General features: G+C 43.2%; 2 protein-coding genes across 4 annotated transcripts; both read left to right on the forward strand.

The window, feature by feature from the left end:
* The first annotated feature begins 742 nt into the window (after positions 1-742).
* On the forward strand, positions 743-10272 carry TFAM (transcription factor A, mitochondrial). 3 transcript variants are annotated; one of them, XR_015706284.1, is made up of 9 exons: positions 743-899; positions 1056-1192; positions 3165-3235; positions 4858-5007; positions 6464-6559; positions 6693-6816; positions 7607-7663; positions 7860-8365; positions 9328-9463. XR_015706284.1 is itself a non-coding variant. In XM_087764439.1 (8 exons), exons 1-7 carry the CDS (start codon positions 832-834, stop codon positions 7627-7629), a joined length of 669 nt encoding a protein of 222 aa, XP_087620565.1. In that variant the 5' UTR covers positions 743-831; the 3' UTR covers positions 7630-7663; positions 9328-9463. The 3 variants fall into 3 exon arrangements, 2 of the variants coding, with proteins under 2 accessions (XP_087620565.1, XP_087620563.1); XM_087764439.1 differs by lacking the exon at positions 7860-8365; XM_087764437.1 differs by lacking the exons at positions 6693-6816; positions 7860-8365 and having other exon boundaries at positions 9328-10272.
* Positions 10273-10599: 327 nt separating this feature from the next.
* Positions 10600-13871, forward strand: DNAJC9 (DnaJ heat shock protein family (Hsp40) member C9). Its single transcript, XM_087765224.1, has 5 exons — positions 10600-10857; positions 10949-11089; positions 11312-11566; positions 12362-12445; positions 13197-13871. The coding sequence occupies exons 1-5, from the start codon at positions 10678-10680 to the stop codon at positions 13314-13316; spliced, it is 780 nt and encodes a 259-aa protein (XP_087621350.1). The 5' UTR covers positions 10600-10677; the 3' UTR covers positions 13317-13871.
* Positions 13872-14024: the final 153 nt, after the last annotated feature.

Raw genomic sequence — 14024 nt, forward strand, 5'->3', positions numbered from 1 at the left:
TCTTTATATACTGAAAGAATAATTCTGTCTTATGAACATGCTGTTTTAGAGGCTTGAAAGTAAGTCTTTGATTCTCATGTTTCTCCTAGCATTTCACAAGCAGGAAGTCTAAAATGCTATTGGAGATAAATACGTTATTTAAATGTCCTTCTTTCAAAGAGTTGGACAATTTCATCTATGGCTACTCCTCAGTCAGAGTTCCTCTCTTAATGCTTTTCTCAGTACGTGCTCTTTTTAAGGGAAAAAAATAGTTTTAGCTGACCTGTTACTCCATCCTGTGGTGTTTACTATGACGGAGAAAAATTGTGTCATCTCTGCATCCTTTTTTTCCGCCTCCCTTCAGAGCTGCCCCGTCTCCCGTGGCCACCGCCGCGCTTGCTCTGCCTTTTACAGCCCTCCCTGCAGCGGACTCTCGTGACCGGTGCTGTTCGGTTCTGGCCGCGGCCCCTCGCCGCCTGCTCCGTTAGCTGCTGCTCGCTGTCCAGTTGTCTGCCTGCATAGCCTACCTGAGGCCTAAACGATAATAAACGTGGAAGAAAACGATTGAGAAACGCGTCTGCCTCTCTCAAAGGCTGTGGGAACGGCGGGGGGGCGGGGCCGCGTGTGTAACGGGGACGGAGGGACGGACAGACACGCGGCCGCCCCGCCGCGGGGTCACCTTGGCCCGGGCTTCTCCCGCTGAGGGGGGCGGGGCGAGGAACGGAGGCCCCGCCCGTCCCGCGCGTCACCGCCGCGGCAGCCACTCCTCTGCGGGTGGTGGCCGCTCTCCCAGGGTGCCGCGCGGCGGCCTGGCGACCCCTGCGCGCGCAGGCGCGGCGGGCGCAGGGAGGCATGGCGGCCGCGCTGGCGCTGCTGGGCCGCGCCGTGGCCCTTCTCGCCGGCGGGCAGCGGCTCCTCAGGTGCGGGCGGGAGGGGACGGGGGCTGCGGGACGGGGGGTGCGCCTCCTGGGCAGGACGGCGCGTCCGGCCTCCCTCGCGCCGGTGCTGGGCCTCCCGTGAGGCGGCGCGGCGGGCGCTGTGGCGGTAACCGGCGGTGCCGTTGTCGTTGCGTGCAGGGGCTGCGGCGTCGGCGGCTCGGCGGAGAAGTGCCTCTCCAGGGGGATCAGCTCGGATGAGCGCCCGAAGCGGCCCCTGACGGCCTATTTCCGTTTCCTGAAAGAGAATCATTCTGCTTTCAGGCAAAAAAACCCAGGTACGAGGCCCGAGGGGAGTTAGGCGCGAGAGGGCTCGCGGTTGGCTTGGTGTTGCGTTTAGAAATATAGAGTCGTGACACGTCAGGTGTGCCAGAGGTTTCGTTGTAAAGCTGCCGCCACTTCAGATGCACACGGTGTTTTCCCTCCGGAGTGTGTGATTTAAAAAGAAAACTGGAACAAAGCATTGCTTTGTAAAACTAAGCGTCGTGAAGTAACCAAAGCTGATTAAAAACTAAACCCTGATTTCAGGAGACCAAAACCATCTTTTTATCCGTAGCATACCACAAGTAAATTCAGTATTGCTATACTTAGTACCTGTGCGTGCATTAGCCTATTAATAACTCAAAAAAGTGAACGTTTGTGTGTAACTTTAAAAACGTTTGAAGAAAGAACTCACCGGGGCAATAAATGTTAACAATGATTTGTGTTTTTCAGTTATTTTTAAATCCGTATGTGTCTGAAGTACACTATTGTTGATATAACAACCTGTGTGTCTTTCTATTGTGATGCTTAGTAATTTAAAAACTACATGTACTGGATTGCCTTGGCGTGTATGGGAGAAAAAGTAAATGTATTTAGAGAAAAATGGTTTTCTGTGAATGTGTTTAATTTATTATCAAAAACATCATTTATAGGCAGTGCAGTCACTCTTCTTGTCAGAGAGCAGCAAAACGGAAAGCTGTGCTGACTTTAAAAATACTGTTGAATGTTTAAATGTTTAAAGAACTATGGTCATATTGGGCAAGCCATGAGGTAAATTTAAGTAGGGAAAACCATTTGATATCCTGTTTTGCTTGGTAGTTCAAGAGTTCAACACTCTGAGAGGTTGAGAACTGAACTTGCAGAGCTTCTTGTAGTTAAGTGCCACACCAGTGGTTTCCACATGTTTCCAAAATTCTGATAATCTCCAAATAAATGTACCGTCTCTCATATGCAAATTGAGAATTTTGGGCTCTCTTGTTCCAGTAGAGGTAACATTCAAAAGTAACCTGATAATTTATTTGTTTTCTTTTGTCATTGGCAAAGCATCGTGTTTTCGAAGGTTTTAAGATTGGTATACTTGCACTAAAAATTCCCCATCTGTCTTGTTTTTCCACAGTTCTGGAAGTCAGGTTACTGATAAGAGCTTAGTTCTGCTTTTCCACTGTTGAGATGGCTGAACTTGGCATTTGAGGTGGGAGAGAGGAAGATCTATTTTTCCTTTGTGAAGCAGAGGGGAAGCCTGTAAAGGATTTTTCAAGAAAAGAAAAGCTTATATCCTCTTTCCACCACCTTTGGGTTTTTTATTTGTTTGGTTGGGTTTTTTTCCCCCTTCACAAATTCAGGTCGGGCTGGAAACCTCATCAAATGACCATAGTGCAAGGGCCAGAGTTGAAGACAGTCAGCTGAAAATCAAAGCAGATTGAAGTCACTGTAATTTTGTGTGTGGGAAAAGGAAAATATTTCTTCTTTAACCTTACTTCTGTTGAATAATATTGTAAATAAAGGACTTTAATAAAGATCAAGCATACGTGCTATATCAGGTGGATAAGGTCACGTTATACTTGCTTTGAAGAATCCAGCAGATTCTTTTTGCCAAAAAACTGAGAACTGGAAATTTTACTTTTGGTTTCTTCCCCGGCCCCCCTCCAAGTTCAGACCATCTTGCATTGTATAGAAAAGGATCCAGCTCAAAAGAAAAAAAAAAGAAACTGTTGTGGAGTGATAATAGCTGTCTGTCTTGAAATGGTGCTTCAGTTTATAACTGCATGTTTCATTTGAGTTTGAACCAAGAGCAGGGACTCTTCCCCCCCCCCCCCCCCATATTACAGTTCCCTTTAACTGCCACAGTAAGTTAGTTTTATGAAAGAGGAAAATATATTTGTACAGGAAAAAGATACTAGTGACAGCTTTCCTTGGGAAAAATTGAAGCAGCTTACTAAAGATACCATATTGATCTTTATTTTCTTGCTTTCTAATTTTAATGTACAGAAATGAGCAACATGGAGCTGGTTAAAAAAATAGCAGGTGCTTGGAAGGAGTTACCAGCATCACAGAAGCAGGTACGTTTGTATCTTTGCCCTGTGTATGTTGAACTCGATAAAGTTTTAGTGGTGGTTTTACTTGGTTTGGTGTCCTCTGTCTTTTTTTTTTGTTTCGTGTTGTGGTTTTTTTGTTGTTGCTTGTTTTGTTTGGTTGTGGGTTTTTTTTTTTAAACAACAGTAAAAAAGCACTTGCATACAAAGGTTCAGACATAAAAACAATTCTGAAGAGAATTGGGAGCTTTGAAGTACTCGGGAAGATACTTTGATACTTCTACACATGCCCATACTTTTAGTATTTTTAATCTGTTGCTAGAGAAACAATGAGACAGATCTCACTCTATGTGACTGCAGGGCCGGGAACCAATATCTCATTTCTTTATGAATGGTAATTATATATGTGCACATTACATGTATAGTAAGTATTGTAAAGTTGTTCTGCTTTCATAAGCATCAGCTAGATGAAACTTCAGTCAGTTTTGATGAAAGGACCAACTGTTTTTTTCTACAGATTAGGTAGTAACCAGAGACCTAACTTACAAGTAACTTTAAGTTTCATCAAGTAAACTTTTTGTCAGAGGGAGTGTCTGTAAGAGTGGCAGTTTCGAGGGATAATGTAAAACAACTCTATGAATTGCTAATCATTGCTAAGTGCCATTTATAGCAAAGTAATGATTGTTCTTCCTTGATTGCAGTTAGCAATTAGATCCAGTTAGGAACTAATTGCAGTTTTCTAGCTAATGCAATATCTTTGTTCAATAGAATTCAAGTGCTCTTACATCCCTTCTGGACTTATGGTTCTATGTCCCATAGTATAAAATGCGCCTTTTCATTTGTATGTCTGAAATGGAGAACAGGATGGTGATTTTTCAGCTCTCCTTGGATGCTTGGTAGCCTGGCTCAGCTTCTCTTGGTGCCCTTGTACCAAGGCTATGATTTTATGATGCTTCTGTACCTGGTATTGGCCAGTGTAGGAATGTATTTGGTGACTGGAGCACTTGTGTGCTGCAATGGGTATACACGCTTTAATCGTTTCAACCAAGCTTCAGCTTTTCCTTCTTGTATGGACAATTGTTATTGCTTTGAGCTGCATCTGAAGATTCATCCAATGTTACCAGATTAACTAAGATGATCCATGGGAAGAGCCCACGTTTTGAATCTGAGTTCTTCTGAATCCATTTTGCTAATCAAGCAGATCTGAAATTGCTACTTTACTTCAAAAATCTTATGTTCCAGGGTAGTCTGTAATTTTTTTTATTAATAGGTTAGAAGTGGTAGCTTGTTTAATGGTCAAGTGCATGGAGCTGAGAAAACAAGCTGGCTATAAAGCTGGGAGGAGGTGGCAGGGTGGGATTAACAGGGCTTGCTTCTACAACTAGAGGAATACCAGACAATGCAGACTACTGAAATTTTCAACAATAGCTTAGGGTTTTTATAGAAGTATCTTTCCTACCTAGATGTAGGTTTGGGTTTGGGGTTTTTTTTGGTTGGGGTTTTTTTGTAAGTTGCAGTGATACTGAAATTGGAATATGTCAGAATTAGTGTGTTAAAAGGCCATTTATCTTTTTCAGTCATTATTTAAAGGCACCATGCTTATCTCGGTGAACACATCTGTTTAAGGTTGGTGGTTGTTTGCATTGCAGGTTTATGAGGAAGCTAGAAAGACAGACTGGCAAAGGTATGAAGAGCAGTTGGCTGCATATAAAGCACAGCTAACTCCAACCCAGGTGGCAGCTATGAAAGAAGAAAGGAGAAAACGGCTGGCAAAAAGAAGATCGTTCAAGGCAAAAAGAGTAAGTATTTTGAAGTTCAAGTTTCTCTTCTCTCAAGGAACCTGAAGTCTATTTGTCTAGTGTACAGAGCAGAGTTGAAGCATGTTCAGAAATAAAAAAACGACTCTCAGAATAAAAAAAAAACACACCACAAACCCAAAACAAAACCCAAAAAAACTCTATGGACTAAAATAATTGCTTGTATTAGCAGTTGTTTTAGTGGTTTTCCTGTGCTTGAAGACCAGAACTAGCACATATCTTTGTGCTTAGAGGTAGGTTCTCTATGCCTTTTTTTTTTTTTTCTCCTATTCCTTAAGCTGCCTGAGAAATGATAGATAATAAGAGACATTTGAACCAGCGACACTTTCTTTGGTTGGGAAGACATCCAGACATAGCTTTTCACAAAGATCTTGTGTCTGTTTCTTCAGTGGCCCCTACAAGGTAGTAGCTGTTTGAAGTAGCCTTTTTTCCTTCCTTTCTTTGGATTCTGCCCCTTTGCTACCTGTGTAGCTGCCAACGCATTGAATTAGGGCTGCATAGAGGCACATCTGTTAGTGTCCTTTATTGACTTGTTCGTACAGATTATCTTCCCTATTCCCTTTTAGCTGGTTTATGTATAAATCCCGAGAGACAGAACTATCTGTAAAGGTACAATATTATGGTTTGTCCAGTGGCAAAATCAGTTGAAGGGGTTACTTGTTGCTTCTTCATTTCTGTGAATTAAACTGCTCGTGTGACGTTGCCCTAATTGGCAAAAGTGAAATGAATTTGGTTTCAAAGACCCCTACTTAGAGGAGGTTTTAAGTCTGAATGATCCTGCTGATCCTTTTTTAAGAGTATGGCACCACAAGGAGTTTAGCTGGCATGCCTAATACCTAAGCAGATGTTAATTTGCAGCATGCAGGCTGCAGTGGGAATGTCTCAAGGCTGGAGAAAACAAGTGTAATTGCATCCATAACTTGCTGTACTTTCCCTCTCTCGCCATCATCCCTGTAGACTGATAGTGTTCTGATAGCAGAAACCTAGTTCTGTTTCCCTGGAAATCTGCTGGTTCTGTTCCACCCTCTCACCTCCCACAGTTAGATATCTGCCCTCCTCTCTGCGAGCATATAGTATTTCACACCAGAGAGCCAAGCCTTGTGAAGATAATAGAAAACCTGTCGTCATGACTTTCTTACTGAGCGGAATTTAGTAACAGTCTTTGGTTTCTAGAAGACTTAGCTGAAGTAAGAATCAGTTTAAAATGCCTTTTTTTATATCTGTAAAAATTTAAGTTGTTGGCTTTTCTTAATTTAGTTGAGCGCTAGTCCTGACAAGTGGTGAGAGCATCTTGACATACAGTCCAGTTTACAGAATAAAACACCAAAGAATGAATTTGAGTCTTATTTTTGTATAGAATATGAAGAAAAATGATAAGTTTAACTTTGGAAAAAAGCATGGTTGGTAGACTGAATAACTTTTCTTGTTGTTTTTAAAGGAATTGACTGTGCTTGGAAAACCTAAAAGACCTCGTAGCGGCTTTAACATTTTTGTGTCAGAAAACTTTCAAGAAAGTGAGGGAATTTCACCTGTGGTAAGCCAAAAAAGATTGTCCTTTAAAATAGATCTGTTGTATTTAGAAAATCTGTTCTAGATTCTGTCATTTTCAAAGAAACCGTTCAATAGTTCATTTTGCTTTGCTTTGCTTAGGTTGTTCTTTTTTTTAGGCTGCAGTGATCTGGCTATATGGCTGGTGGCATGTCCTATATAAACTGCTGTGTGGGTATGCAGACTTAAAGTATTTGCACTATTTTTTGCACTTCAGTGTTACAGACGTCATCTGTTCCTTCTGTAAGGAGAGAATTCTACTTTTCTTTGTTTTGGTGTAGAAATACATTAGTTTTTCAAATGCTTGTGGCGGTCTGCTACCATTTCTGTAGTAGAGGTTATTGTACCTCCTGTAGCACAGTCGATGTTATGACACATGCAAGAGTTCCTCAGCAAAGTCACAAGTTCCGCACCAAACTGCACTTTGGGGTAATTTAAGTTACACTGGAGGATTACAGCACTTGAAGCGCTGGAGACCTCCCCTGTATGCCTGATACGTTCCTCACCCTATGCATTTAGTCAGTAAATCAGGATGATGGAAATAGTTTGTTCCTCAGTTTTCTATGTACAGGGCAGGCATCTCCAGTCAGCTGAGGCCCGGTTTGACACACACATGGCAAAACACTCCTGAAGTGGCACAAAGTTTCCTGTGAACATGGCTAATACTTGTGTGGGCTTGGCTTAAGCTAGGGCGTGGTTTAAATGAAACTAATATGCAAAGCAAGATGTAGTCATGTTGCTATAAATCAGCTCAGCTATTCTGCCTGATTGCTTTTGTGGCAGGCTAAGTAACTTAAGCAGCTTCGCGCTTCTATTGCCTGCAAGTGTGACTCACATGATGCCCAGCAACTTGTTGAACCATACTGTTTATTATTTACTGACATTAAGAGGGTGGGATATTAAGCACATGTGACTTTGCTTTTCTACATTGGTTTATGCTTGGCTTTCGCTAGTGTGGCATTCATCTGTAACCCTCTGCGGTCACTCTACTGTTAAAATAATCCTAATGTATTGCATATTCTATATCCTGTAGGCAAAGCTGAAGCAATTATTTGATGCATGGCGAAAACTGTCCAGTTCTCAAAAGCAGGTATGTCTGGATTTTGATGAGGCTCTGATCTAACAGGAAAATGACAAACTTGAGTAAAAATTAATAAATTCATACAAAATATTGAACTCGGTTGTTCAAAATATGATACTGAGGAAAATACTCTGAGATTATATTTATGCGTCTTGAAAAAAGGTTGTCATTACTTTTATTCCAATAGTGACCATTTCTTTCACAGTGTTTATGAAATGTGAGTGAGTGGGATAGGATGGACGTTCTGTATGCCTGAAAATGGACGTGGAGTGGCATCTTGTGGCACTGTGGCAGTACTTGGGGGTGTTGGTTGATGAGAAACTCAACATGACCCAGCAATGTGCACTTGCAGCCCAGAAAACCAACCGTCTCCTGGGCTGCATCAAAAGAAGCGTGACCAACAGGTCAAGGGAGGTGATTCTGCCCCTCTACTCTGCTCTTGTGAGACCTCACCTGGAGCACTGCCTCCAGCTGTGGGGCTTCTGAGGAAGGACACGGACCTGTTGGAGCAAGTCCAGAGGAGGGCCACGAAGATGATCAGAGGGCTAGAGCACCTCTCCTATGAGGACAGGCTGAGAGAGTTGGGGTTGTTCAGCCTGGAGAAGAGAAGGCTCCGGGGAGACCTTATTGCAGCCTTCCAGTGCCTGAAGGGGGCCTACAGGAAAGCTGGAGAGGGATTTTTTACAAGGGCATGTAGTGATAGGATGCGAGGTAATGGTTTTAAACTGAAAGAGGGTAGATTTAGATTAGATATAAGGAAGAAATTCTTTACTTGGAGGGTGGTGAGGCACTGGAACAGGTTGCCCAGAGAAGCTGTGGATGCCCCATCCCTGGAAGTGTTGAAGGCCAGGTTGGATGGGGCTTTGAGCAACCTGGTCTAGTGAAAGGTGTCTCTGCCCATGGCAGGTGGGTTGGAACCCGATGGTCTTTAAGGTCCCTTGCAACCCAAACCATCTAGGGAGGAAGGTGGAATTATTTACAACAATTTGATTTTTTTTCTAATAATCTATAATATTTTTAAGTGCCAGCATAGTAATTTGGTGCTCGTGGAAAGACTTTCGACAGGTAAAAGTAACAGAAATCTACAAGTGATGAGCACACAGTAATTTATTAACTTTGGTTGTCTTGGGGATAGTTTTCTGCCAGCTTTCTCAGTGTATTGAAATACGAACCTGCAGATGGGTATGCGAAAATCGGAGTGGTGCTATAGTGAAACCTAATCGAAACCTCCAGATTTTCAAGTATTGTGTACCTTACTGTCCTTCCTCCTGACTGCCCTTCTTCCAGATTGTTTTGAATGTGTACTTAGAACATGCACTAGGTTCACGTTTTTTCTGTAGAAAAAGAAGTTGAAATAGTTGTGCAGAAATAGCTATTCCAGTTCCTTGCATAAGCCAGCTCTCTCAAACTAGTACTCAAAAAAAAGCCTTAGCTGTCAGTAGTAATATTGAATAAACTACTTCTTCAGGAACGGCCATCTGTTGACGTAACCATAGTTCAATGCTAAGGTTTTGTATTTTTGTGCAAGTTTGTGTTTTGAATTTTCTGGAGGTGAAAGTGAATGCCTGGGATGCGCGCTGCACAGGTCTTGTAGTAAGTGACGTTTGTATGAAAGGGGAGGATGTGATATGGCGGTTATCCTGACAAACTGTTGATACCTGTTTTTCTTGCAGCCGTACCTGCAGCTTGCTGAAGATGATAAGGTTCGGTACGAGAATGAAATGAAGTCATGGGAAGCAAAAATGGTGGAACTTGGACGTGAAGACCTGATACGTTCCAGAAAGCAAAGGCCAAAACAGAAAAATGCTGAAACTGCAAAGAAAGCTGAAACAGCCAAAGCTTCCTCACATGAAAACAAGGCAAAATTAAAGTTGAAAAAATCGGAAGAATAAAATGATTAAGTATTTTATATTTAATGCCCTTCGGTTGTCATGTCTTTATCCTGCTGCGTTAATGGCGCAGTCAGCATTAGCACTGAAATTTGGAAAACCCATAAAGGGCCCACTGGAGAAGTAGAAAAGGTGATCAGGTAAGAGAGGATTCAGGGTCTCTGAACTGAATCGACTGAAATAATCACTGCAGGTGTAGCCAGAACTGTACGACAATAACCGGTTAATCAAGCTGTGAATAGTTATACTCACTGACATCAGCAGAGCTCTCCAATAACGGTAGATAACAGCTAGCTTTTATAAGATTTTTTTTTTTTTATGAAAGCAAGGATATTGTACAATGTTACCATCTAAATTCTGTAAATAAGAGCTGAAATTTGAGTTAATGCTGCTGTGTTTTATGCCCTCCATGGTGTTGGTAGTGAAGGGAAATGTTCTACATTTCAACAAAAGGCACAAGAAATGTAAAATACTAATTTCTGTTTTATGCATCTGTCTTTTTGTACGTATCGATCTGTGTGTACCACTTATGTTGCATTTAATTAAAGACCACGTGAGTTTTGTATAAACATATCTTTTATCAGACTTTTATTCCCTGGTTTTGTTTGGATACATGCAAAAAAACACTTTCGCCTTCCTGTTGTCACATTTGGGACAGCCTGGAAGGAAAAAATGTGTGAACTGTTAGAACTTTGGGTTTTGATTTAATAAATACAGGTATTTTGAAGAGCTGCTTGTTTGGTTTTTTTTGTGGGGTCTGTGTGTCTTAACGAAAGTCATAGGTAGTTTGGAGCATCTGTATTTTTAGGAGGAAGGTAAGCTTTTGCGGTAGCCGGTGGATTTCAAAGTGACCCACAAAGCTTATTGTTTATCAGTGGGAAGTGGAAAGCCAAATAAGAGTCCCTTGCCTTTTTTTTTTTTTTTTTTTTTTTTTTTTTTAATTTACGGAGCGGTTGGAGCGGGTTACGAAGGCCAAGGGCGGGCGCTTCCATGCGAGGGCCGGCTCCCCTCAGCGGCAGGCCGCTGCCCCGCGCATGCGCGTCCCCGCCCAACTCTCGCGAGAGGCGGGCGGGGCGCGGCGGCGGTTGGCGCCCTGGGGCCGGCGGGCGCGGGCGGCGCCGCGGCGTTGGCGGGATGGGGCTGCTGGAGCAGTGCGAGGCCGCCTTCGGCTCCCCCGACCTCTACCGCGTCCTGGGCGTCCGCCGGGAGGCCTCGCCCCAGGAGATCCGCCGCGGCTACCACCGCGCCTCGCTCCGCGTGCACCCCGACCGCGCCGAGCCCGATGCCAAGGAGGAGGCGACGCGGCGGTTCCAGGTGAGCGCGGGCGGGCGGGCGGCGGTGGCGGCCCCTGACTGACTGACTGACCGACCGACCGACCGACCGACCGGCTCCCGTGTCCCCGCAGATCCTGGGCAAGGCGTACGCCGTCCTGAGCGACGCGGAGCAGCGGGCCGTGTACGATGAGCAGGGCACGGTGGACGAGGAGGGCGAGGCGCTGAGGGGCGAGCGGGACTGGCAGGAGTACTGGCGGCTGCTCTTCAAGAAGGTGAGAGCCGGGCCGGGGACCGGGGTCTGGGAAGCGGCGGCGGGGCCGTGCGGGGCCCCCCTCAGCGGCACGGCAAGCCCGCCGGCAAGGGGAATCCCGCTGCCTCGGAGTTGGAGCCGTGCGTCCTTTACGAGCTTTGTGGGGCGTTTTGTTTATGCTGTCTCTTAAATCCTTCTGGTGAGTAAATCCTGTAACTGAAGAAGCGTCACCTCTTTGCTTCAGATCACGGTAAAAGATATCGAAGACTTCGAAAAGAGCTATAAAGATTCAGAAGAAGAGCTAGCTGATATTAAAGCAGCGTACATGGACTTTGAGGGTGACATGGACAGAATAATGGAGTCTGTGTTGTGTGTGGACTATACAGATGAACCAAGAATACGGAAAATCATAGAAAAAGCCATTGACTCTGGAGAAGTCCCATCCTACAAAGGCTTTGTAAAAGAGTCTAAGCAGAAAATGATCGCAAGGAAAAGGCGGGTAAGCTACATCAATCAGGGACCAAAGGGAAACATTATTTATTATAAGCTTTTAATCTCCCCTGACAGAAATAAATGAAACTGTTCTTGACGCACGTTTGCCACAGGATTGCTGGGTTACAGATCTTGCTCAGTATCTTTGACTTTCACATTTGGTCACCGGTGTTTTCCACCCCCACCCCTCCAAGTTGTTGTGAAAGGCTTTTGAGTGGTAATAGGCTGTTGCTTATTACTTCTTTATTTCGTTATTATATACAATGGCTTATTACAGTTTTTAGTATGTCCCTGCATTTATTTACAAAGCTGTGAGTTGCTGGAGTTAAGAAGCGGACGTGGGGTGGAAATATATTATGCTTGCCTTTTGGCAAGTGTGAAATAACATTCTGGACTGAATGGACCTCTTCTCCAACCTGGGTTGGTTTTGGTTTGGTTTTTTTTTTTTGGACACTTCATACAATATGTTATATGCACATCCCAGTAACGTTTCTCCAATGTAAGAAAATGTAATAGCCGCTAAGACAAAAAAAGCGTGGGTGCGGGGAACAGGGATGGGGGTGGACGTCTCGTCATGTTCAGCATTGTGAAACAACAAAAAACTCTCTTGCTCTACTAAATGCCAGAACCAGAATGGGCTTCCTCTTTGCCTGATCTCTCATCTGTGGCCAAACTTGGAAACCGTTTGTGTTTCCTTGCAGCTATTTATATACAGATGCAAAATAAAGTGTTTGGCAACTACTATAAGACTTTGTCAAATAACGTGCAAAATACTTTTTAAAAAACTAGTTTGCTATTTCAGGCAGAAAAAGAAGCCAGAGAGGCAGAAAAGACTAAAGATGAACTGGGCCTTGGTGGAGAAGATGACTTGAAAGCGCTGATTCAAGTAAGGCTTTTTGTATCTGTTGAAGATAATTATGTTACTGGCTTATAATTGTGTTTTCCCTGAGCATCTTTGTATTTTGGATCCTTGCAACTCTTCTGAGTTCCTGAGGTTAAAATCTGACCTTAATGTTAACTATCTATGGACTTTAATAGCCAGTGTACGGTATGGATTTTATTACCTGTGTCTTTTTAAAAATTACTCTAATATGCTTATCCTTACTGCATACACAATCAAAATATTTAACTTCTAGTTTTAGGCAGTTAGACAAGGAGTGTTAATGATTATTGCTTTCTGAGGGATTCCACGAGGATGTGGAAGTTGATAGGTCTTACTAGTTTGCTTTTTTATCTTGGGGACTGAGGAAAGAAGCATACTGTTTACGTTCTGCTTTTCGGAATGTTTTCTGTTTCTTCTTTCTTATTGGCCGGTTGGGCTTCCTAGAATGTTCATGCTTAATCATTCCTCAAATTCTAATAGAGTTTTGGGTCTAAAGTAGAAATTGCTTTTCTTTTTCTCGCCTTATGTCGTGATTTTTTTTATAGCCGCTCTTTACATTTGTCATGATACTTCTGGAATTCAGGTACAGAGCCTAGAGTACACAAGCAGGCTTTTGCTTGACAGTACTATACCTCCTGTAGCTTGTGTTCCCTGTTTAATCTATTCTGAGATTTTATGTAGCTAGCTAACTTCAATAGAATAATCTGTATTGAGAAGTAGTAAAAGTTTTTGGTTTTGTTTTCCCCTCCCACAGAGCAGAAATAAAGATCGGAAAAAGGAAATGGATGACTTTTTGGCCCAACTGGAAGCAAAATACGGGAATAATGCTAAAAAAGGAGGAAAGAAGACTGCAGCCAAGAAAGGAAAGAAATAAAGAACTGTGTAGGCTGAAATACCGGGTATAGTTTTGTATGGGAACATGTGGATTTGGGAGAATTTCAGAGTTTCTCTGGGCTAGTGTTTTCGAGTGTGTGTGCATCAACTTGCTGTGACTGGGAGGTATGATGCAGAACATCCACTATGAAGAAGAAAGGCAAAGCATTCTGGTGCTACTGTTAGAAATCCTTTGGGTGCTCTTCAGTTAAGATCAAATAGATTCTTGACTAAAAGTTTTGTTACAGTAAGGAAGCAGCGTGATGTTTGGAATGCCTGGGTGTTCATTAAACTTGTGTTGAAGCACCTTCGTTCCCAACACCTAACGGGTAGTGGTACAGCTGATGGTGGAACACTCCAATCCCCCACCTTTGAGAGTCTTCAGCGCTGGTTTCTGTGGCTTCTGAGTGAGAAACCTGATCTTTTTGCGAGTCACACGTTTCTTTTGTAACAAACCTTCTGCTGTTTTTAAAGGTCTTTGCACTTCAGCTCAACAGGTGTTTTTTCAGATATTCCATTGGTTTTATAAAGATACTTCGGGAAATTGCAGATTTAATAAAGGACCAGTTTTTGCAGAATTCTGTGCTATGTTGCTTCCCCAGGCCTCTCTACATTTTCCAAGTAGCTGTTCAAACTGATCGTGTTGACTCTTCTGACTGATTTAAGTCAAGTAACTACTACATACTTCTATAGCAGCTGAAAACATGGC

The sequence above is a fragment of the Nipponia nippon genome, unplaced genomic scaffold (genome assembly GCF_047370975.1).
Source record: "Nipponia nippon isolate SJK-2023a ecotype South Korea unplaced genomic scaffold, ASM4737097v1 scaffold_3, whole genome shotgun sequence".
Lineage (NCBI taxonomy): Eukaryota > Metazoa > Chordata > Aves > Pelecaniformes > Threskiornithidae > Nipponia > Nipponia nippon.